General features: G+C 51.3%; 1 protein-coding gene across 1 annotated transcript in view; it reads right to left on the reverse strand.

The window, feature by feature from the left end:
- The window catches only part of MYRF (myelin regulatory factor), a 120,825-nt gene that overhangs the window by 45,457 nt on the left and 50,971 nt on the right, over positions 1–24,397 (reverse strand). The window contains exons 5-10 of the mRNA XM_065403361.1: positions 13,651–13,942; positions 12,884–13,056; positions 12,399–12,522; positions 1,527–1,722; positions 653–729; positions 87–197 (exon numbers count right to left, since the gene is read on the reverse strand). Coding sequence (XP_065259433.1) covers positions 87–197; positions 653–729; positions 1,527–1,722; positions 12,399–12,522; positions 12,884–13,056; positions 13,651–13,942 — 973 coding nt within the window. The remainder of the gene's footprint in view (positions 1–86; positions 198–652; positions 730–1,526; positions 1,723–12,398; positions 12,523–12,883; positions 13,057–13,650; positions 13,943–24,397) is intronic.

Genomic DNA, 24,397 nt, shown 5'->3' on the forward strand with positions numbered 1-24,397 from the left:
CTCCCCAGTTTGGCCTCCCTGAGTCCCACGTACGCAGCCCCGCCAAATCCCCGTTGCAGGCTCGGAGGGAACATGCTGCTCCATACCTCTGGTCAGGGTTGGGCTTGCCCTTCTTCCTCATGTTATTAGCCGTGGTCTCGCTGAAATGCAGCCGCCCCACGGTGACCTTCGTGACCTGCTCCGGAGGCAGGTTGACCCTGGAGGGGGAAGCAGAGGAGCCACTGAGGACACAGAGCTGGAAAGGAGGTCGCACAGAAAACGGCCATTTCCCCTCATGTGGGAAGATCAGCCCCCAGCTGCAATCATCTAGGGAACTCCCACCTCTCCCTCACTTCAGAGGGTGCTGCCAAAATGCCTCAGATAAGGCTCCGGGAGTCAGGGGGACCCACCACAGGTTAGTTGAGCTCTGGGCGTGGAGGGGAGAGGAGTCATTGTTTTGGGAAGTGAAGGAGACAGAGAGAGAGAGAACACTTTAGATACACTACCCGCCTGAGCCCTCCATGCCAGCTCCCCGTAGTACCCCCTCGCCCTACTCTGCCCTCCTACCCTCAGGGGTCCTCATACCAGGGTCCCTCAATCTCCCCACTCCTTGGGTGGCTCTCCTGTGACAGGGTCCCCACATTCAGGCCGCCACGTCCTGGGCAGTACTCACGTGACAGGGTTGAAGGGCCGTTTGCTGCGGTCAGACTGTGACTGCTCTATGTTGATCGATTGGTTCAAGGCCTCTAACTGAAGGGAAAGATCCAGGAACATTACAGAGAGTGGAACAGCATGGCTTTCTCCTCTCTCAGCCCCTTTTCCCAAGCCACAATTGTCCCAAGGACAATCTATCCGGCCACTTACCCACAGTACATCAACAGTGCCAATCACCCCGGCGTCTGGGCACCCATAATTACCCCCTGGGAATTTGTCTCACTGGCACCATAACCCTTGCTCAGAAAAGGCCAGATTTACTTTGTCCCCTTACCATTGCCTGTACCTCCCCTCCTCTTCTCCAGCTGTAAGAGAGGGCAGGAGTTGCCTGCACCGACGGGGCCAGACGGCCTCTTCCCTGCTCCTCACACACAGACTCAAATGTACAGGCACTGATGTACATACACACATACAGAGCCCTAAGAGATTGCCCAGGGAAACCCTCTTTACTGCCTGTTCTCTCGTGACTAGACTTCACCCAGCAGATGGGGCTATGGCACAAGGCTCCTATCCTTCCTTTAGGTAACGTCCTGGTCACGCAAAACTTGTGATTCCCACACACGCAGGCCGGATCACATATGCTTGTATCACACATGTTGGCTCCCCTACACAGGCTCCACTCATGGACCCACACGCGCACTCACCCACAAACAGTACACAGTGATATAATGCTCATCATTCCTACCCAGAGACTGACAAGATCATACACACGGTAACACCCACAGCCACACACACTGCCTGTGGGCCTACGGACACTGACACACACGCTCGCACATGCACCCTGAAATGGCCTTCAGCTCTTGCGGGGTTCTCCCCCTTCCCCCAGAACTTGCCTTCACTCCATGCAGCTTCAGGTAGAAGCAGTCGAGGGGCTTCAGGCCCTCAGGAGTCTTCACGTACTTGGGATCTCCGATCATGCCGATGTAGACCGTGACCTGGAAGTGATTCTTCTTCTGGCACACGAAGGCATCGTCGCCCACGGAGAAGTTGAAGCCTTTGTCCGCATCCACCCGGTACGTGGGTGGGGGGCTGTGCACCGAGGTAGGGGAAAAAGGCAGCAGGTGTTAGACTGAAGGACAAACACTGATATCTCTGCGGGGTCTGATCATTTATAGGGGGAGAAGCGGGGGGGGGGGGGCAGCATAAACAGACAGAGTGTTTCACGGACACTTCTCATCTCATTAATGATCACACAGGCCAGTTCTCCTCATGTTTACAACCAAACAACATCCCCCTGGCAACTACAAGAATGGCTAGTGTGGGAAAGTCACAATAGGGAAGTACTGTATGTATTTTTAGTTGTCTTTGAATGCAGTTCAGTAGCTGGAAACTGGGAGGAGGAGCCAGGATCGTGTGACTAACCCACCTCTGTGCAGATCACCAGCAGGCTCTCTGCTTCATGGGTCACCAGTGACCCCAAGACCCCTTTCTGCAAACTTCTGGTTTACAGTGTAATTTATCCAAGGATTCCAATGTGCTTGATAGGATTGTGCCATAGCTAGTTCTGGGTTCAAACACAAGCAGCTGTTTAACTGTGCACAGCCGCTCTATGCAGCCGCTTAGGGAAAAGAGCGTAAGAGAATCCCATAGCCAATGGAAACTGCAGGGGGGATTTTAGGCTGGCAGAATGTTTCCGGATTGAAAGGGAATATAGTTATTTGACTTGGAATTCGCTCAGGCCGCCAGGGGCACTCCCAGCTCTTATACAAGGTGCCACAGAATCTTTCATGACCACTGGGCGACAGAGAGGCATCCCGTCCAATCACACAGCCCCTCCTTGCGCCACACATTGGAGCACTGACTTCATACCGATTCAGAGGGAAGAGAGAGCTCCACGCTGAATGAGCACATCCTGCTGCCCCTGCCTTGCCCTTGGAGGTCTCCCATCCTCTCACCCCCCAGGTCCAGCCCTGCTTAACGTCTGGGATCTGATTTCTGAATTCTGCTCCTCAGGACAGGGGGCGGTGCTGGTGGATCAGGCTGACCTAGGAAACCACGCAGGGATGGGGATGTGCGGGGGGGCACTGGACATTCTTTGGGGGTTTCTCTCCTGAACAGGATCTTTCAGAGAGACTGATGAGATCCCTCATCAGGTTCCGTTCTCCAAGTGACCCATCCTGGCCTTGCTGCCAGGCTGTACCCGCCCCAAGCAGCCGGATTCCTGGGGAAATCAGAACCACCTGCTGCTGCTGCTAACAGCCTCCAGCTCCCACCATGGCACGTCCCGGCTGGGAGGGGAAACTTGGGCTACAGAAAAGAAACACACGCACCAGCTGGGGAGGTTTAATCTGTATCTCCTTAATGGGCTGGTTACCACGGGAACAGCGAAAATATGTGGTGTTTGCACCAAGTCCCCCTTTCTCCCACCTCCCAAGATCCCTGGCCTGCAATCTGGGCTAGGGCCCCTCTGGAGGGCGCTGCCTGCCTGGCACAGGTGGGAAAGGAAACACCCTCAAGTCAGTCAGTCACTCAGCATTTCAACTGGGAGACCAAAATCCAATCTTTTTCCCCCTTCTCCTCAATTTTCAAATCACGGGGAGCATCATCGTTTTTTATTTATGAAAATCTGCACATAATTACAGGTGCCAGGACTCATTTTTCACACTAGGCATTAAAAAGTACGGGGCATCCTTCCGCCAAAGAAAAAACCGTGCCATCTTCCTCTCCTCCCAGGTCTTAATTTTTAGAACGAACAACAGAGCTTCAAAAGGTCTGAGTGTCAGAGAAGAGTGACTGGGAGGGCAGAACAGCCACTGACAGAAAGACTTACGGCTCCATCAGACTATTAGACCAGACAGACTTTGTAGGAAGGAGTAAATGCAGGAGAGGGTCACTCCCTTTTATACATGTGTCTTCCCACAGGCCTAGTCAATTCAATGCCACAACTACCAGCCTGGCCTAAAAGGAGCCCCTCTCTTCTGGGATCAAAAGACAATTCATTCCCCTAAGCTACCCACAAGAGACACAACTAATCCAGGGCAAGATGTGTGGGATCCCTGGAAGATGGGGTTCCCCGAGTGATAGCTGAACAGCAGCCAGCGGGTGAAACGTGGTCCAGGAAATTCTCCAACATTACCATCTTCATCCTTAACACTGCAACGTGGCCCACAAAGACTACAGGTCCCAGTATGCAGTGCCCCGTCCTGATCTGTGCTGCCCGCTGGGCATTTCCATACTTGCAAAAGCACCTGGATCACGCCCGGGTGACAGAAGATATGCGAGGATGCACTTATTCAAGGTTTAATGCAAGGATCTTTCACATACGCTTTCATATCATCGGCTGTATGGGCTGCACTTCCACCCTGATGAGAAGGGTAATCGTTTTCATTTCTTTTATGATTACCAGTATCATTATCCCCATTTAACAGATGGGAAAGTGAGGTACGGAGGATGGGTGACTGACCTAAGGTCATAGAGTAACAGGGTTGGGGTTGGACACCAAGTGTCCCAACTCCCAGTCCTATGCTCTTGACATGGCCACAGGGCCTCGCAGACCACACGGCCTTCTGATGAGGGTCACTGCCATCTGCTTCATTTACTGCTGAGTAAGCGCAGCCTCAGGACTTCTGGCAAGTAGCAAGTGCAGCCCTCAGCTCCCAACCTGCAATCTCCTACAGATTCTTGATTGTTTCCCAAATGATTGGTAACTGCTAGGTCTCCCATCAGCCAGTCAAGACTCTTAATTAAACTCCAGTGTCACAAACTGGATCAGAACAACAACAGCAGCAGCATAAAGCATCAACAAAAACAGTAAGTTGGATCCCTCTTTTAGAAGCGTCACCCAGCCCCATGTCATCCCAAAGTTCATTTGCCAGCCAGTTCCTGCTCCCGCTGCTTCTCACTGTCCTGGTTCCCCACACGAGTCACATCCCCTCACTGGCCTCCCACCATTCTGCCAGTAGAAACACACCACCCCCATGGGCTGTGTTTTTTGGACTCCCCAGTGGTGAATGGGTTAATGTTGAATGACATCTTCCTGGTGATTCAGGCTCTGGCGAGTGAAGCCGGGACAGCTCCATGAGTAACCATTTATTTCTTCCTTGGAGCAGCAGAGGGACCCTGGGCTGCCTGAGATGTGACCTGAACAAAAAGCAGACGCTGGAAGTGGAGAGCGCTACCTTAGCCAGAAAGAATGAGAGGAATTTCCCTCTCTTGCTCTTGCCCCTTCCTCACAGCTTCAGAGCTTCATTTTTGCCTTCCATTTCTTCCCACTAAACTCCTGCATTGACTCTCACGGGTTCCTCTCTCACAGCAACGTATGAATTACCCGTCGTGGATCAGACCCAAGACCTGGCCCATCTCTGACAGTGGCAGCATTAGATGCTTCAGAGGAAGGTGTGAAAACCCTGCAGCAGGCAGAAGTGTGATTATCTGCCCTCCACGTTAGGTCTCTCCTCTTCCTCAAGCTCTGTCATTTGGTCCATGTCTTGCTGCTGTTCATTCCCCTTGGTCCCTCGTGAACGGGTCCCTGAGAGCATGTGGTCTGGGCTCCTCAGGCCCTGGTCCCTGTACCAACTGTGTGCACGTACACAGACTCTCCCGCCCCTAACAACCGCTCTCACCCCGACACACACTCCCCTCTTTGCACAGAAACACAATTCACCCACTCCCACCCTACACTATCGCTGCACCTTCAGCAAGTGCACAGTCTACTCTGCTCATCCCCCGGGCCACAACCTCACTGCCTCCATAGGGTACCAGGGCAGTGGTCTGCATGTGCCACTGGTGTACCAAGGGAGAACCAGGCGCCAGCTGCAGTAGTGAGAGACACAGAGAGTGAGGAGGAGGGGGAGGGGTTCACAAAACCAACAGGAGCCTCCCAAACGTGTTCTGGTTAACGTCCATTCCGGCTGATGGCTGCCCAACACACATGCACACACACACTGAACAAACCCCTTGGAGGGTCCCCCCTCCTCTGCCTCCCAGAACACACTGCCCAGATGAACACGATTCCCCATACTTCAATTCCCCATAGCGCCAACAGACAGAGCTTTCTGATTGGCTGTGAGTGATGTCATCTCCATGGGCAATAATCCTCTGCAAACATCCAGGGTCTAATGTGGAAATTCCATTTCAGAGCTTTTGAAACCAGACGGGACCATTCTGATCATCTAGCCTGATCCCTGTGTCAAGCCCCCAACTCCTGGTTGAGCTCTGTTAGCAGGACACATCCAATCCTGATTTAAAGCATGGAGAATCTACCACCTCCCTTGGTAAATTGCTCCAGTAATTATTTACCCCCACTGTTAAAAAAATCCATTCTGTAACAGCAAAAACACCATCTCTAGCCTCCTGCCGGATGGGTGCTGTATCCCCTTGGAAATTCTGTCTCACCCAAGTTTCAACTCACCGCCTTTGATGTCACTGGCATCCAGAATTACACCTCATGAAGCGCTGGCCTACAAAAGTCCAGCACTCTGGGCCGTGGGGATAATTAACATACATTTCTTGGGTTTTAAGTGTGTCTGCTGGATGGTTCCAGCTTTGATGCATGTTTGCTGCCAATTTGGCATTGGGGGATAAATGACCTTGGGTGCCAGGCCCCGCTACTGAGAGCGAGAATGAAGATTATTCATTGACTTGCCAATCAAAACACAGGCTGCAGCCAAAGCCACACTAATTTTTTCCAGTGAGAGTGGGAAGGTCAGAGGGCAAACTCCCGGGAATAGGAGGTCTAGGGTCAAATGGATTATTTTAGCCAAAAGGCCTCCACTGATGAAAAGTAGATTAACACAGGTTTCAGAAGCTCAGGCTTGGAGGTGAGGTGATTTCTCCTAATGCTGAGTGAAGGTGAAAGGTTATGAACTCCCCAAAGCCAGTGTCTGACATTGAGACTCAAAGGAACCAGCAAGTTACAAGGGGAACCCAGCCGCACTCAAGTTGAAAAGAGGAGGAAAGGAGAAGGGGTGTAAGGAAAGGTGTGATAACGACAGAGAGGAGAAAGAAGGACGTAGGAAATATTTAATTGTATTTGTGGCTGAGAACAGGTGGAGCGTCAGAGGCAGGAATGGGGTCATTACATATGATCAGTTTCTTTCCCTTTCCAAACATGTTCTCCCCATATCTGCCCTCCCTTCTCTCTCTCTGTACCCACCCTCTATGCACAAGAGTTAAATGTCTGAAGAACATTTGATAAGCTTTCTGATTTCTCCTCTTCCCGAGTATAAATGCCAGGCTAAGGGACAGGAATCTGTTGCTAAAAAGCATAACGGGACCTTCAGCCAACCTCCACAGTCTGAATCAAATCACACAGCATCCATCCAACACCTACTCCACTAACACCACCACAGAGACCTGCTCAAACCATGGCACCCACCCAAGAGAGACACGCTCGCGACACGTAGTGCGACTACCAAGATCTCAGTGATCAACCAATGGCCAACTGGGATTTACATAGAGACTATCCTGCCATTGGAGGTTCACTTACCCAAGATTATCCTGCCATTGGTAGCCAGCCAGGAGGGATTATTTTGAGATATACAGTGCCATCTGCGCAGGGGAATTCACCTAAGACACATCACCTAGCAGTGGGGACTCTACTGTCTAGAGCCCAAGCAAAGCTCAAAGCAGTGAGCTCCAGCTGACTCCACAGGATGGAGGCCTGGGGAGCACCAACCAGTACAATGGGAGGAGTAACTGGAGGAACACACCAGCTCTGCTTCCAGGCCAGAGTATGGATGCACTGGCCTCAGCATAAAAAGGTTTCTGTTCAGCTCCAGGCTGCCCCTGGCCAGCTGCCTCACCTCAAACTGTAAACAAACAGTGAGAGGGGAGGAGAGTGGGCCCTCTGGGATTCATCAACGTGCCCTGTCAAATAGATGAATTACCCCCTTTTCCCCAGAGTAAATTAAGCAACTGCCTTGTTCCAAACCTCCTCAGCTTTGTTGTTGGAAACCAGCTAACCCTTTAGAAGGTTCAATGGGTTTGATACCACAAGACGGGTGTGATAAGCCAATATTAAATATGTAAATCTATTAGCAATAAAATAAATCAGAGATACTGGCCCATCCCTCAGCCCATCCCACCTAACTCAGAGACACAGGCCCTTCAAGTTGAGACATACATTTCTCAAGCACCTCCCTCCAAATCCAGGACACCAGTCCGTTCTACCCATTCCTCCCAAATCAGGGACACTTGGCCCTTTACAATATGCTCCATTAAAATGGGAAGTCCCCTGTCCTTTACACCGGCCACCCTAAACTTAAGCAACCTTGCCTCATTAAAAAGGGAAAGGTGGTCTTTTAAACAGAGTGGAGTAATTCAGATCTCTAACGATAGGTCTACATGTGATAAAAGATGTGCGGCACAGCCACGGCTGGCCCGGGTCAGCTGACTTGGGCTCTCGGAAGGCTCGGGGTGTGGGGCTATAAAATTTCAGTGCAGACATTCAGACTCGGGCTGGAAGCCCAGGCTCTGAGACATCACAAGTGGGGAGGGTCTCAGAGCCCGGGCACCAGCCTGAACCCAAACGACTACACTGCCATTTTATAGCCCTGCAAGCCTGATTCAGCTGACCCAGGTTCTGAGACATGGTGCCCCTATTTGATTGACAGAGTTTGTTTTTAGCCTGCTATAAAGGGACTCAGTCCTGCTGGGACAGTCGCAGTGGCATCCACCGGATGATGATCCAGCTCTGCCTGGAGGAATCTACAGACGAACAGTCGCCATGTTCATCTCAAAATCCACCTGAAGCTTTAGGCCCCTTTAGAGGCAGAGGAGCTGTCTTGTCTCAGCACAGCAGAGTATCAGTATCCTGTCCAACAGCAGAGCTGGCCTGCACCGAGCTCCCCCACTCATCTAGCCAAGGCAATGGCCAACAGAAAAGTCTTGTTCCAAGACGAACCCCAGCTCACAGGATTGGAGCAGCAGAGAGACATCCAGCGTAACCAGCCCAGTAGACTACTGCCAGGCAAGCACCTGAATGACTCATGGAAGATGACTCTCCCCCCCCCCCCCAATGCTTCTACCAAATTCACAACAACCAGCAGATGACTGGCACTGCTGGCTTCCGGCTCACTATATAAAGCAGAGACAACTGTTAACTGGGATTGAATGCTCCTGGCTTAGAGCTGGAACAAGCCTGATCCCAGGATGACGGCAATGGTCAAAATCCGAGGCACGAAGCCTTGTCAAGGAACAAACACTGGCACAGTTCTTCCACCTTTTGGTGCTGGTCGCTATCTTCCTCAACCGCTGCAGGTCCCTGAGGGAGAAATAATCCACGTGTCTTCAAATCCCACCTCCCAGCAGATGGGGTCATCAACTGAAATGCAACTAGTTCTCTAAGGAAGAATCTGCAAAGCAATGACACAGGGGAAAGGCACAGAGCAGACCTTCAGCCACGTCCTGACCCCCTCTGACAGCCAGCTCAGACATCTGTATGCAAACCAGGTCATTTTCCTGTAGCGAGGAGTGACAGACAAATCCCATTGCTAAACGTTTGCTGCTCCTTGGCATCGCTGCCACTGGTGAACCTCTTCTGCTACTCCGCTCAACTCACCGACACTCAGAATTTGGCCTCAGAATGCTACTGTCAGGTGGATTTGTGAGACATGCAAGATATCCATGGTCTGTTCACCCTTAGCCAAAGGACTTGGGGACACACGCCCGTTTGTTCCAATGAGAACGTACTTGACGGTTTGTCCTGAGCATTGCTCTTCCACAGCTCAGTAGATGGACGAAGTACATGAAGGCAGTTCAGACAGCCAGTAGTTCTGGTGAATTTATATGCAAAGCCCTGGAGTCTGACCAGAGCCCAGTAACAGATTTCTCCATACAGGCCTCACAACCAGACCAGGAGGTATCCTCAGTCAGCACAGATGTACTCTGTTACGAGTTCCACAATCCACGGTCCATCAGATTTCAATGTCCAGGGCCAATGGACCCTAAGCATGATGGTCTTTGGGACACAGTGCGAGACCCATCTCTTGTCTCCTGCCTTCCGCGAGGTGTGAGCTGTGCGGGCTGGTCAGTAGTTTAGTGTGTGCACGAGGGGAGTGGGGGGAGAGTCATTTGGTTGTGGCTTTGCCAGATCGAGCTATAGTGCCACATTAAACACTGTGCACTTGCCCACAGGTTGGATACATTTTATCAGCTTAAAAATAAATGAATAAATCGAGTTCTGACACGTTAAGGACTCTGCTAGGCATGGAGGCTGATCTACTGAATATTCTCATCTCTTCATCCTGCTGGTGGAGCTTGGGAACAACTGGACTGGCTTCATCTGAAGCAGAGCAAAAAGAACAAGGGCAGCCTGGCAGTCAGAACTCCCCAAAGCCTGAGAAATACTCCTGCAGAGGGGCTGTGAGCAGGCTGCAGCTCGAGCCCATTAAAGACCGACTCTTACGGTGAGGATATTACCGCCATGTCTGTGCACAGCTCAGCTCCGGGTAAACCTTTGCTGATGTGGAAGCTGGTTCTCCATCCTTACACATGTGGTGGAGGTATCTGCTAGGGAGAGCTGCCTTTGACAGCCCAGTCATCCAAATGCTCTGGGAGACTGAGCTTCTCGCCCCCACCAGACAGTCAATGGGGCTGGTGAGAAATGCAGCCAGGGGCTGGGAACCTGAGCAATTTCCTGTGGGGGTATGAAAACAGGCCTCCTGCAGGTCTGCACTCACTCCCCACTCTCCCCTGCTGGGCCCCACGTGAAGGGCAAGAGTAAGAAAAGGATGAGACTTTGATCCCACAATTCGGCTCCCTAGGGCTGAGATTGGAGCTGAAAACCCTCTGGCTTCTTCTGGAGAATGAAACACCTAGTACAGAACCAGTCATACACGAACCCACCTCTCTGCTACAATTCTCCTCCAGTTTGGACCAAAGCACCTCTTTTAGCTCTGGAGCTGGTACACAAGAAGCTCTGAGAGCTTTGCAGAGGTCAAAGCCCCCTTCTCATTCTAGCACTGCTGCAGTGGGCTCCTGGCTGGGGCTTTCCCAAATGGCCGAGCTGTGAGAGACGGCTTGGGTCTGCCTTCTAAGGATCAGCTCTCCTTTCACTCCTCGTGGTCTGGGCCTGCTCCCTTTTTGTGACCCCTCTGGCTGCCCACATGCCACTGGGCCAAACAGGTTTGTCCTTCCAGAAGCAGGTTAATTTTGCATGAGAGGAAGGACGGCCTTGTCGCTAAGGCAAAGGCCTGGGAGTCAGCCCAGCTGGATTCTGTTCCCAGATCTGCCACAAGCTCATCCTGTGATTGGGGCAAGTCACGTCATGTCTCTGTGCCTCACTTTCCCCAGCTGTAATATCAGGCTTAATTCACTGAAAGCCTCAGCGGTAGGCAGTGTTGTTACACACTCGTCAGGGACTTGGAACCGGCTGGCCACATGCTCTGCCATCTGAGGCAACCTCCCTAAGTCTCACGCCCTTCCCTGCTCCCATAGCTGGCCCTGCCAGGAGTCCTTGGCCTTTTCTCTGAACGTCGTTCTGACGAAGCCTGATCATTTTCTCATTTTAGTTGGTATCTCGCACAACAAAGCCCCTCCCCCGAGCCCCAAAATAGGGCCCCAGAGACTGGCAGTGTGGAAACTGAGGAGGAGTAAGGGGTGTTTACGGGACTAGCCGTTCCTGGAATCCAGACTGCTGCTTGCCAGTTTTCAGTCACCTTTCCGGAATGTGGGGAGGATTCGCAGCAATTTCTTCCTGAACATTCATCTTTCTCACCCTGTGAGCTGTGCGCACTTGTTCCCTCCACCCCGCCGTTCCCTCCACCTCAGCCTCCCAGCCCTTCCCTCCACCTTGCAGCATTTCTCTGCACCCCTCAACTCCACCTCAGCCTCTTGGTCTTCCCCCACATCTCCGCCCTCTCTCCTAGCCTCCTACCCTTTCCCACCCCATCTCTCTTCCTCTTCCTCCAGCTCCCTGTCCAGCTCTCTCTGGGTAAGTCTACACTGGAGCTGGAGGTGTAATTTCCTACTCAGGCAGACCTACACATGCTAGCTCTAATCCAGTTGGTGCACTGAACATAGCAGCGTAGCCACGGCTGCGCAAGGACCTAAGCACCCTGACTACAAGCCCGTCTGAAAGCGAGGTACTTACTTGGGCAGCTAGTCCCTCCTGCCGCTCGCACCGCTGCAGCTACGCTTCTGTTCATAGTGTGCCGGCTGGATCAAAGCTGGCCTGGGTATGTCTGCCCGAACTGCGAATTCCACCTCCAGTGCAGACTTACCCTCTGCCTTTCTCCCTTCCCTCTGTCGCTACTCCCCAGCTCTCTCCAAGCCTGTGGGCAGCAGGGGCCAGTGGCCCACTTCTCCACACTCCTGCTCAGGGTCTCTTTTGATGAGCCACGTCTCACGCCTTTACAGGAAAGTTAATGTTCATTTTAAAAATCCAGGGCGGTGGATGAGCCTGAAGCTGGGGGCAGAGGCCCCTCTGATCCAAAGAGACCCTTAGACGGGCTGGGTTTAGTATCACAGGCTCCTGCTAAGCATGTGTTCTGAGTAACGCAAGGAGATGGCAATAGCCAGACCTGCCTTGGATGGTACAATCAGACGCTCACACACAGCTCTGTTCCTGGGGCCGGCCAGCATTTCACGCTTGCAGAGAATTAACTTTCCCCTGGGCAGGTTATAATGGAGACCGACACAGGATCCCAGGGATTCCAGCACAGCGCTGCCACCCCCCCGCCGACTCTTGGGCTAGGGGAGGACAAAGGGCTGGTGGGGTAGACGTGAGTGTGGCTGTACCTCTGGGGGACTGGTCAGTTACTCACAGCTCCTTGTAGTTGGCATCGTAGAGAGTCACCCACTTGTTCTGCTGATGCGGCTGCCACTTTATGGACTGGTAGTTGGGATCCAGGTAGGAGCCGTTCAAGCTGTCGTTGTCTTGAATTAGCCCTGCAGCCATGGGGAAATATTTACTGAAATCATTTCCGTGAGGTCCCTGACCAGGCAAGAGCTCCCCCTGCTGGTACAAGGGAGATACTTCCACTCTGCACTCGCTCAGCCCGGGACCCATGTCCTGACTGCGCTATCAGTGCACCCTGTGCCCCAGCCCAGGGCCAAGGGGAGAGCGTCCACCCTCCGCACTATCAGCTCTGGGAACAACTCTCTCACTTGCTTATCTGGGGGGACACTTCCAGTCTCACTCTGTCCTGCAGGCTCCTCTCCCATGCACCCCACCTGGGGAGAGCTCCCCCTGCTGGTGCCAGGGAGGTGTTTGGTAATGTTGTGGGAGGAGGGGACGAAGAGCACATACCTGGTGAGAGTGCCCCCTGCTGGTGCCAGGGAGGCGTTTGGACTCTGTCAGGGTTGAGTGGCACAGACCCCATACCTGGCTCCTGCTTTATCATCCCGTTGAGCATCTGTGCGTTGAGTGTGTTGGGGGGCGACTCTGAGTGTTTCCTCTTCTTGGCTGGGTGAACTGGGAGGCTGCGGAGACCAACCGGGACAGGAAACCCTGAGCTGCAAGGCAGCGAGCAGGAAAGCAGGGCAGCTGCTCAACCTCCACCAAGGGAACAGCGAGCGGGGAACTGATGGGCCCCAAAGGCAGGAGCGGGATTTGGGCTTGGGGCTGGGGAAGATTTTTTAAAATAAGGGGGAGGGATAGCTCAGTGGTTTGAGCATTGGCCTGCTAAACCCAGGGTTGTGAGTTCAATCCTTGAGGGGGCCATTTAGGGATCTGGGGCAAAAATCTGTCTGGGGCTTGGTCCTGCTTTGAGCAGGGGGTTGGACTAGATGACCTCCTGAGGTCCCTTCCAACCCTGATATTCTGCGATTCTACGGGGGCAGGAGCAGGGACTCAAGTGAAGGCAAATGTCTAGTTCAAACATTTAAAAATTAAAGACTTTGTAATCTCAGCATAGGGAGACCCATTACTTTTCAGTGTCATAATCGCCCCCCCCCTTACCGCCATGCCCCACCCCTGCACCCCACCGCCCCTTTACCGCCATGCCCCACCCCCGCACCTCCTCTGGGATACAAACATCCCCCTCGGTTCTCCCTGTCCCTCCCCGACGCTCTTACTCTGCTCCATGCTGCTGCAGGAGCTGGTGAAGCATCTGCGACTGCTGGGCGTGGTGGAGATCGCCTGGGGACATGCCCTGCCCGATGACATACGGCGGCATCAGCGGCTCAGGCTTCATGAACATGTCCCGCTGCATACTGGGATAGTGGGGGTTGTGCTGCTGCTGGTGTGGATGCGGCGGAGGTGGTGGGGGACCCTGAAGGTGGGGAGGCGGGGGAGGGTGCTCCAGCCGGGAAGGTGGGGTCATGTGGCACATGTTCTCGGGGGTCATGGTCCGGAGGAGGTGAGGCTCTTCAAAGAAAATATAATGGATTCATTAGAACCCCACGTACAAGGGCAAACACAATCTGTCCCGAGTCCACCCCTCCCTCCCCACTCAACCACCCGCCCCTCCCCAGTCCCAGGGGAGTCCAAACCCACCCACGGCAGATTACATCATGTTCCCGCAAACTCCCCCCACTTCCCCAAGCTGGGTTACCATACGGCCGGGGTTTCTGGACACAGCCTCTTTTTCGAGCCTCCGCCCTATGTCTGGGGTGGGAGGATTTGAAAAGCAACAGGCAATGTCCAGGGGTTTTGCAGCTCAGAAAGAGCCTCCCTTGCAGCGGCAGCTGATTGGTCCATTCCCCTGTAAGCCACAACGGCCGGATCCCGCCCACCCAGGTCCCGGTTCCCAGCTGTGGGGTGGGGGTCCCACAGGGAGGCACTGAGTGACAGCTAGCGCGGGGTCCTGGGCTTCTGCCAGCCGCCCTGCCACTGTGACACAGAGCAACACTGCCTCCCCACCTCCAGTGAGTACCCCCGCCGCAGATACCCCCCTCCAGCATCCCCACCTGCCTACCCCCTGCCCCAGCACACTTGGGCCCCTAGCCCACCTCTCCCAAATGAGTCTACTCTGGTGTGGGTAACTATGCAGGCAATTCTGGGACTGTATTTCTCCTCCCATCTCCTGCTTGTTTGGAGGCCCAGGTGTCCCACGGGAATGGCTGGGGATTTCCAGTTTGTAAGGAGAGTTCCAGCTACTTTTCCTTTATAAACTCAGCAGCGTGGTAAGGCTTTAGGCCCTGTGATTTGGAAAGGGGGTTGAGGGAGCCGGATGAGCAGAATGCCCCACACCCACAGTTAGCAAGGCTCCCAAAGGGCTCACATCGGATCTAGTCCATGCGTAATAGGAGGCTGACACTACATTACAGCTAAGGTTTAAACAACACAATCAGGATGTTCAGAGTTCAAGCTCCCAGTAACTCCCAGCACACAAGTCACTAATGCCTTGATACGTAGGTGCAATGGGGCAGAGTTAGTATTTAGCTGGACTGCTGTAGCCTCAGGAATCGGGGCCCCTGTGATGATTTAGCTTATGTCTGTCTGTCTCTATGGCACACTACAAATGTCACTTTGGTCGTGAGAAGGACCCATCCTTCCCTGATGTCTTTGTGCCTCTATCTTGGCCTGGAATTGCAAGCCACAGGGCAAACAATGCAGAGAGATCAGGAGTTGTTAATCCGGAGGATCACCTATTGAAATGCAAGCACCTCGACCAATGAGCTCACAGATATCCCGTCCTTCCAGGTGAGCTGGTAACCAAGCAATGGATCACCTGACAAGGGACTCGACAGGGTCACCTGTCGAAGGGGACTGCAGCTTTACAAAAGTGTGGCTCCCTCACAGACCGCCATCTTTAGAGAGGGAGACGCACTAGACCCTGACGGCTGAGCGGGAGGACCAGGGACCCGGGAAAGGTCTGTCCAAGACCCAAAGGGTTCTCAGAGTGGCAAGGGAGGGATTTGCATGCAGGTTTTATTTTTCTAGAGATCTGTATCTATCTTGTCTATGCGAAAAGAGTGTGTGTGCTTAGAAACTCCTTTGCAGCGTCTGCGTGTTACCTGCTTACGCTGCCACGGAGCCCTCAAAGAAATCAGAGGGTTGTGCTCTGGCGGAACTTGGGGAGCACGCAGCAGCTACTGGGGAGGCTTGGATGAGCCAGCACTAGTTCCAGGGCCTATGCAATGGGACCGCGTGGTCACAAGGGGTGTCGGACAAGGGGTCTGCCCCTGCAGCACATGCCTAGAAGCCCAGAACCTGAGAGACAGCGTGGCTGAACTCTGCCCAAGCCCAGCAAGCTAAGAGCAGCCTGGGGAGCGTCCGGCTGGGAGAGCTCATGAGGGTTGTAACAGCCCCGTCGTACTAGGCACTGTGCACATCCAGAGCCAAGGGACAGCCCCTCCCCAAAGAGCTGACAATATAAGACAAGAGACGAGCAGCAGGAGGGCGCGTCAGGTAACAGTGAGATGCGTACAGACAGCCTGATAAGCAGCGGTCACAGCACACACGCTGTCTCGCCGCAGCCGAGGATTTTGTGAGCACACTCAGAAGCTGCACAGGAAATAAGATAGGGGAAATCTCACTTGCTGTGCCCCCAGCACCAGCCCCCGCCATGCCCGCAGCACCACCCTGCAAGCCCAGACTAGTCCCCTCGTTGCACCAGCCCTGCCCAACTCCTGCCTATCATAGGTACTTCTCTGGCCCCCAACACTGCAGGATCTGAGCACCTCACAAGCTTCAGGGTATTTAGCATCAACCCTCCCCCCCCGAGATGCAGGGAAATGCTTCTATCCCCATGTTACAGCCAGGGCCAACCGGGGGGGGGGGGGGCAGGAGGGCCATTTGGCCTGGGCCTCAAGCTCAAAGGGGGCCTCAAATTTAGACACTTGTTAATTTTTTGGCATTTGATAAGTTTTGCAACTTGTTTTTATGCACATAATTTTTTCGTTAACTGATCTAGATTTTGTCATATTAAAGAGTTTAAAATGTTCATAAATATTAATAAAAATATATCAGTTCTGATGGCACATCAAAAACCTGGAACACAAAATGATGTGTCGTCATTTTTTCTTTTTATTACGGCTAGGGGCCTCAAAAGCTGGAAGTGGCCGGGGCCCCTCTGAGAGAGCCTAGTTACAGCTGGGGAACTGAGGCACTAAGGGGCTTCCTCACGGCCCCACAGGAAGTCTGGGGCAGAGCAGGGAATTGAACCTGGGTCTCTCCAGTCCAAGGCTAGTAACGTAATCACTGGACAATCCTTCCTCAGTTCCTGTATCAGCAACTCCCTGCTCCCTCACTGCCCCTTTATCCTGCAGCCATGAGCCACCCTGTAACCCCGGCCTGCACCACAGCTCCAACCTCTCCCTCTCCGTGCCCCACCCACGTCCTCCAGTCATTGCCACCACCACCGCAGCCTCCTCTCCTAGCCATGCCGCCTCCCAGCCTGGGCTTCTCTCATTTCCACTGACACCAACGCTTGCCATGGGAGCGACCCTCTCTGAGCCGCTGGGGAGGGGAGCCACAGGTAGGGGCTGACTGGAGAAAGACATAACAACACAACGACATAGGCTGGCCCAACCTGACTGCTAAGTGTTGGAAATCTCACCCTCAGTGGTGCAATAGCGGAGAGATTTTTGTGTGTGTGCATTTAATTCACTAATATACATTTTTACACACAGAGAGGACTTTGATCCTCACATTTAAATAAACAAGGGAGATTCAAATACACACTCCTACTCCCCACTTCTATATGTGGGATCAGATATTGAAATGAAGCCACTATCTGGATTTATTTGACTGTGTTGCCATCAAAATAAATGTTTAACGAGCGGCATCTGAGGGTGTATGCAAACTAACTGCCCCCACCACAGGCCCGGATCCAGCAACAAATTCCACACAAGCAAAACCCTGTGTCCACATGGAGCTCCTGGCAAGATCAAGGCCTTACACCTTAACCTGCAAACACTCCCTACCCAGTACACTACATGCAAGCAGACTCACTGAAGTTAATGGGACTCCTCACAGTCCGGTAGTACTTGTTTGCAGCAGCAGGCCCTTACCCTGTTAGAAAGAATAGCGTCCCTAGGCTTCAAACATTCAGCTGGACTGATCCTAAGTCAAATGACTCCCAGTGCAATACATTAAGAAATAAGGCCCAAGGAAAGGTGGAAGTTTCTAACATGAAGCCACTTTGAAGGCATCTGAGAGCAAAACAGAAGTATTGGGAACAGCTGTGAGCTGGTGAAACCCATTCTTTTTCACACATGAATCTCTGGAGGCCCCAACTCCACCCTGCAAAAAAAATTCACATGGGAGATGAGAAAAGGCATGAGAAATTTTAGCCCCAGGGGTCATTTTTTGGTGCCAGAAAATAGTAAATATCTGGAAGAAAGGTCTAGGAATTAAATAAATCGTAACTGGATTTGGGTCCCAGATACGACATGTGGATCAGGGTTTTGATTGGAGCTCTCTATCCTTAACCTGAATTACTGATATGATACTAGGTAACAATAATACTTGAATATTAAGGAGCGGCACTACATACTTCAGCTTGAGGTTGAAGCAGTGTTGCCAACTCTGAATTGCAAGTCAAGTGATATTTGATGATCTTCTTAAAGCCCCAGATCCTGGCATCCTGTGAAGATGTGAAAGTTGCAGCTTTCATTGTAAACAAAAGGTAGGTTTCTAGTTCTTGTGGTTGCCGAGAAAAGTTTGAAAACATGAACTCCAAAGGCTCAAACACCAGAAGGGTAAATACACAGAACACAATACCAGCTGCCTACATTGATGATCTTGCTCACAGTTTCCCTGCTAATCAAGGGTTCCCCCACCACACCCCAATCATGCATCCCTCCTGAGCAACGGATATGCGAGGATACTGGAGACATGGTGAGCAGTGGCAGTAGTGTTATGTGAATGACAGGCATCACTTTATAATCGCATTTGAATATAGGGGTGCCTGTGCTTTCCCTGGACTTGGCCGTGACGGGGGCTTGAAGGAAGGTGATCCCTAGGCAGCATAAACTGTATAAAATGGAGACATTGCTCACTGGCTAGCGGAAATGACCAAATAATATGGTTAGGAACTGTCCCCATTAGCGAGGGGGCACGTCCACCTTTTGTCACAGAAGTTTGCAGTTGAAAGGTATTACTGGCCCTTTGGTTGTTCCTGGATTCCCAGGTTCTTCTGTGGCAGGAAAATTGCAGCCATTTCTTAGAAGGGACCTTGCTATAATCTTCAGCGCCTTGCTCACTTCCAGAACGGATTGCTGCCATGCGCTCTGCATGGGGCTACAACTGAAGACCACCTGAGAGCTACCCTCACCATCCTCTTTGCAGCACAAAGCAATCAATTTAAATAAATGATTGAAAATCTTGCCCCATGGATACTCCTCCTCCAGAAAGATTTAAACTCCTCCATTATGAGAAGTAGAAGAAGAAACAGAGGAAGAACTAAAAGAATCAACACTGACATTAATGCAAGGTGGTCAAACTCGAGAAATGGTCTGTTAAGGGCTACAAGTATATATACACAGGCAAACCTGTGTTCTGGCTTAATTCTCTTGCTTTTTCAACTGAGAAGAAAACCGAAGAATATGGTATCCAAGTTGGTGAGGATGCTGTGCAAGGATGGAGAACAAAGTATGACCAGGAACACTCTACCATGTGCTCAGACAATGAAAATAAAACAACATGATGCTAGAACTAGTCGGATGCAGACATGGGGTGTTCAGCACACTAATTAAACCTCTTTGGGAAATAAGTAACACCGAAAGCACAGAGTGGAAGTTCACACATTGTCCTGCAACTGCCAGCATCCTCACAGCTGGCTGACTGGAAACGGGGGACTGATGCCTCAGCTTCCCTATGATTCTTGGCAGAAGGCTCAGAACCCCGCAGGCCAGACTGTCAGCTGGTGGAAATCTGTGCAGTTCCTCTGACTTCAGTGGTGCGCCACCAAGTTATGCTATCTGAGGCTCTCTCCCTATGTTACATTTGCATCCAACTATAATTATTATAGTTTGTACACTGAGCAAGAGCAGGACTTAGATCAAAACATCTCATGCCATTTGCACAAGGGATTCTACAGAGAGGCACTAGGCTCGCAAAAGCAACTCAAAAGGTTTAAGTGGAATTTGATAGAATACAGGCAGACGATACTACCACTGCCATTCAGGAAAATCTAGCTTGATCTAAATAATGAAGAACTGAAACCACACTAGGACAAAACTGAAAAGCAAGTCCGAGAAGCTATGGAACATTTTGGATACTTAGCCAAAGTGACTGATCCCAGATACATAGGCTCATCAGGCAAGCCCAGAACAGGAAAAAGAAGGCTTGAAGCATAGAGGTATGGGAGGCAGTGGGGCCTAGCAGATAGAGCACTAGAATGAGAATCAGGAGACCTGCATGCTATTCCCAGCTCAGCCATCGGCCTGTTGGGTAACCTTGGGCAACTCACTTCGTGCCTCCGTTTCCCCATTTGTAAAATGGGGATAATGACGCTGACCTCCTTTGTAAACCACTGTGAGATCTACCCACAAAACGGGCTAGATAAGAGCTAGGCATTATTGCTTAGTATTAGGTGATGGAACGTCATATTGAGTCCCTTCCTTTCCCTTTTAGTATTTACAGCTGAAGATCCAGATTACTCCCCTAAATTTATGTTTGCGAAGGCGGTTGCGCTGCAGTTCATTGCGTCAACATGGTGGGAACATGTGGATGCAAAATAATGGAATTCAGATTATTATCCATTTTGAAAAGACCTGCAAACTCCAATCCAACCAGCGCAGCCCTGCCAGAGCATGCGTTTAGCATATTCAGATTGGTTTGGTCAAGACTTCATAATAAGCTAGGCGCTGAGAAAGCAAATACATCGGTAAAAGCGTATCGGGAGCTAAAGGCAGTTGGAATGGAATGGCAGGCCTACCCAGCTGGCAGATGGGGGGTTGGATGCTGTATTCTATTTACAGAACAGTAGGCTTTCAATCTGGGCATAGCCTGCCTTTACGTGTTGACTGCTAAACATGCTTATGAAGCAAATCACAGAGTCTGTGTTTGGTGCCTCACTTCTTCATAAAACTGCCGTGGGTTTTCCTGGGGTTTTCCAGGAGGTGAGTTGGGATTGATTTTTCTTTCATGGGGAAAAAAACAACACACACACACAGACACACACAAAACCCCACACACCTGGGTTTTCCAGGTTGGAGGAAATCACCACAAACCCTGCTTGTGGGCCCTGACCTCCTGCCTCATTACACCACTAGCAGGGCTGAGCTCAGCTGAGGCCCTCGAGCAAACAGGCCCTAGATTTCCACGTCTGAGAGAAGCTTGTTGCTCTCTCAACTCAAACTCGCTTTCTCCCCGTAAGCCAACAAAACCGGAGTCTGCTGACCCAGACGCAAGGCAAACCTTGTCTGTTTACACAGGCTTCTGCCTAACTTAGCAATAGGGTGTGTTTGGGGAACGTAGGGTGCATTAGTCTGTGATTTCAGATCTCTCAGGGGGTACTATGCTCTTCCTGCACAAGGGAATGACTGGATCCCAGCACCCAACACTGGGACGTGGAGAAGGGGGCAGTTTGCAGGTGTTTCAAATGCAGAGAGAGGTTCCCTGCACCCCCCGTGGAGAAAAAAGGAGGAGGATATGGGCAGCAGGGACACGGCATTCCTGGCTGACCAGAAGCAGCTGGCCCCACCTGCCCGCACACGGAACCTGCACAAGGCCAGCCTAAGGATTCACTCACACTGGGCTTCGGGCCAGCCAGAATAGGGGATTCTTCCATGACACCAGCAGAGAAGCAAAGCGTTGGTCATCAACAGATGACGTGGGAATCGCAGAAGGTACTAGATGTGAGTGAGGCAGACGGGTACTGCCCTGCTGGGGCTCGCTCAGTGAGAAGAGGCAAGGAGAGGAGGGCTCTAACTGTGACACGGAAGGAGTTGCTAGCAGACCCAGTCTGTGTTATAGGTCAGGGTAAGATTCGCAAGCTCATTTGATACACGCCCCCCTCCCCTCCCCGCAGCACTGCCCCTCCACATCTCCATGCTGCCACCAGGCACCTGAGAAGGGAATGGAGATTGCTCACAAGAGCTAGACAGGCCACTTCTGGCTAGGGACCAGATGAGGTCCAAGCACCTCTCAACTCCTAACATTAGGGGGAAATGAGGCTTGAGCACCAGCGGGCTCCCTGGTGGCAGAATGGAGCAAAGTCCAGGCAACTTGCAATGGGGAGGGGAGAGACCAGGCCTGGGAACTGGTCAGGCCCTTTGCATGGCATTGCCTGATGAGTCCAAAACTTTTTTAATAGGAATCAGGGAGTCCTGGCAAAATTAACTGAGCTGCCCAGCACCCTTCCATGGAGAGAGCGCCTAGGGAGAGGGGAGGCTTGTGTGTCACCAAACCGGACCCTTTTCCTTCAGACAGGTTTTCGTAACAGCACAAGATTTTCTACGCATGCGATATCAGTGTGTTCCACGGAGGCTGAGCACAAGGGGTCTCTGCAGCAGCACTGGAGGGACTTGTATTGTTATAAACCAAGATGCTACCTTGTGGCTGCATCAGAGGGGTGTCTGAGCATGGCCCATTTCCCTGTCACTGCCCCAGAGGGGAGGAAGAAAAAGAGGATGATTAGAAATGTCCTTCGGACGATCAGAGGGTCACAAACTTTCCCATATTTTGGTCACTTCCTAAAAATCGAGCTCCAATGGGGGACCAGGCTCCTGGTTGCCCATGTCCCAAAGCCACAGGGCTAAGATGCATGGAAAAGGGACAGTAGGCAGGAGTGAAGGGACAAGGGACACTGAATTCACTTCCATGTGATGGGTGAGCTGACTGGTTACATCCCATTACACGGTGTATCTGCGCTGTTTACTGCCTCTACTGGGGTGCAGGGCTTTACACTGACTAGTTCTGAATCTCCCCTTGCTGCCTTCCCCACACCTACCCGCACCTGGCTCCAATCCTGCCAGGTCACTCTGCAGCTTGCGCCTCTCCCCCTCCAATTTTGATGACCATAGTTACTGAATTTACACCAGTGAAACCCCTGACAAAGAACAGCATGACCTAGCAGTGCAGGGACGGGCTAGGTGTTTTTCAGTCCAGTTAACTGACAAAGCCTCTGGAAACCCCAGAAGAGTCCTGGGCTGGATCAACACTTGGAGACAAGGAGATGTTTCCCGATTGTGAGAGAAGCTCCATAACCCCCCTGGAAGTGCTCTGAGGAGCACAGCTTGAGAGCTATTGAGATAGCCCATTGGAACCACTCCGGTCTTTGTGGTGTGGTTAAGTCAGAAGGTCTGACGCTGGCAGTGTGGCACTAACGGGAGTAAATCACACCACTGACAAAGCATCGGAGGGGGAATATGGAGCCAGATATGGTGTATGTGCTATTCCAGCCATATCCCAGGAGAGCAGAACCTCTGGGCTCTATTGTGGAGCTGTTAGTCCTGGAACCCACAAGAGTTCTTGATTTAGTCCTAAGTGGAGCACAGGCTCTGGTCCAAAAGGTGAATATAACTGAACCGCTTGGTAATAGTGACCGCAGTGAATTAAATTTAACCTCCTTGTAGGGGGGGAAAACATAAAAAAGCCCCACCCCAGTCACATTTAACTTTAGATGGGGAACTATACAAGACTGGTGACACTAGTTAGATGGAAATTAAAAAGGGCAGTCACAAGGGTAGAATGCCTGCAAGCAGCACGTAGGCTACTTAAAAATACCATAATAGAGGCTCAGATTAAAAGTCTACTCCCAAATTTTAAAAATGGACATTAGGAGGACCAAAAGAATCCCATCATGGCTGAACAGAAGAGTAATGGTGGCAGTTACAGATGAAAAGGTTCTTTTAAGATTTGCAAGTTAAATCCTAACGAGAAAAATAGGAAGGAGCACAAATGCTGGCAAGTAAAATGTAAAAGTATAATACAGCAGACCAAGAAAGGATTTGAGAAGCAACTTGCTGAAGATGCAAAAACTAACAATAACATTTGTGTTAAGTACACCCGAAGCAGGAAGCCTGCCAATGGGGCCACTAGATGACAAAGGTGTTAAAGGAACACTCTGGGAAGATAAATGAATTCTTTGCACCAGTCTTCACTGGAGAGGATGGGGTGGGGGAGATTCCCAAAAAGAATAGCTGTGATGTGGGTAGCAAATCTGAAGTGCTGTCCCAAATTGATACATCAGTAGAAGAGATTTTAGAACAAATTGATAAATTAAACAGTAATTAACTGATAAATTAAACAAATGGTATTCACCTCAGAATTCTGAAGGGTCTCAAATATGAAATTGCAGAACTGTCGTATATAACCTACATTCTACACTGAAATCAGCCTCTATATCAGATGCCTAGAAAATAGCTAATGTAATGTCAATTTTTTAAAAAGGCTCCAGAGGGGATCCCTGCAATTACAGGCCAGTGAGCCTAACTTCAGTACTGGGTAAATTGGTTGAAACGATATTAAAGAACAGAATTATCAAACACACAGGTGAATACAACATGTTTGGGAAAAGTCAACACAAATTTTGTAAAGGGAAATCATGCCTCACCAATCTATTAGAATCCTTTGAGGGTGTAAATAAACACATGGAGAAAGGAGATCCAGTGGATATAGTGTACTTGGATTTTAGACTCATAGACTCATAGACTTTAAGGTCAGAAGGGACCAATATGGTCATCTAGTTTGACCTCCTGCATGATGCAGGCCACAAAAGCTGACCCACCCACAACAGAATCCTCCAGGCTGCGACCCCTGCCCTATGCTGCGGAGGAAGGTGAAAAACCTCCAGGGCCTCTGCCAATCTACCCTGGAGGAAAATTCCTTCCCGACCCCAAATATGGCGATCAGTAGTACCCCGAGCATACAGGCAAGATTCTACAGCCAGACCCTCATTTTACCCGCGATGGCACGTTAATGCCTAAT

Source organism: Emys orbicularis, chromosome 4 (genome assembly GCF_028017835.1).
Source record: "Emys orbicularis isolate rEmyOrb1 chromosome 4, rEmyOrb1.hap1, whole genome shotgun sequence".
Lineage (NCBI taxonomy): Eukaryota > Metazoa > Chordata > Testudines > Emydidae > Emys > Emys orbicularis.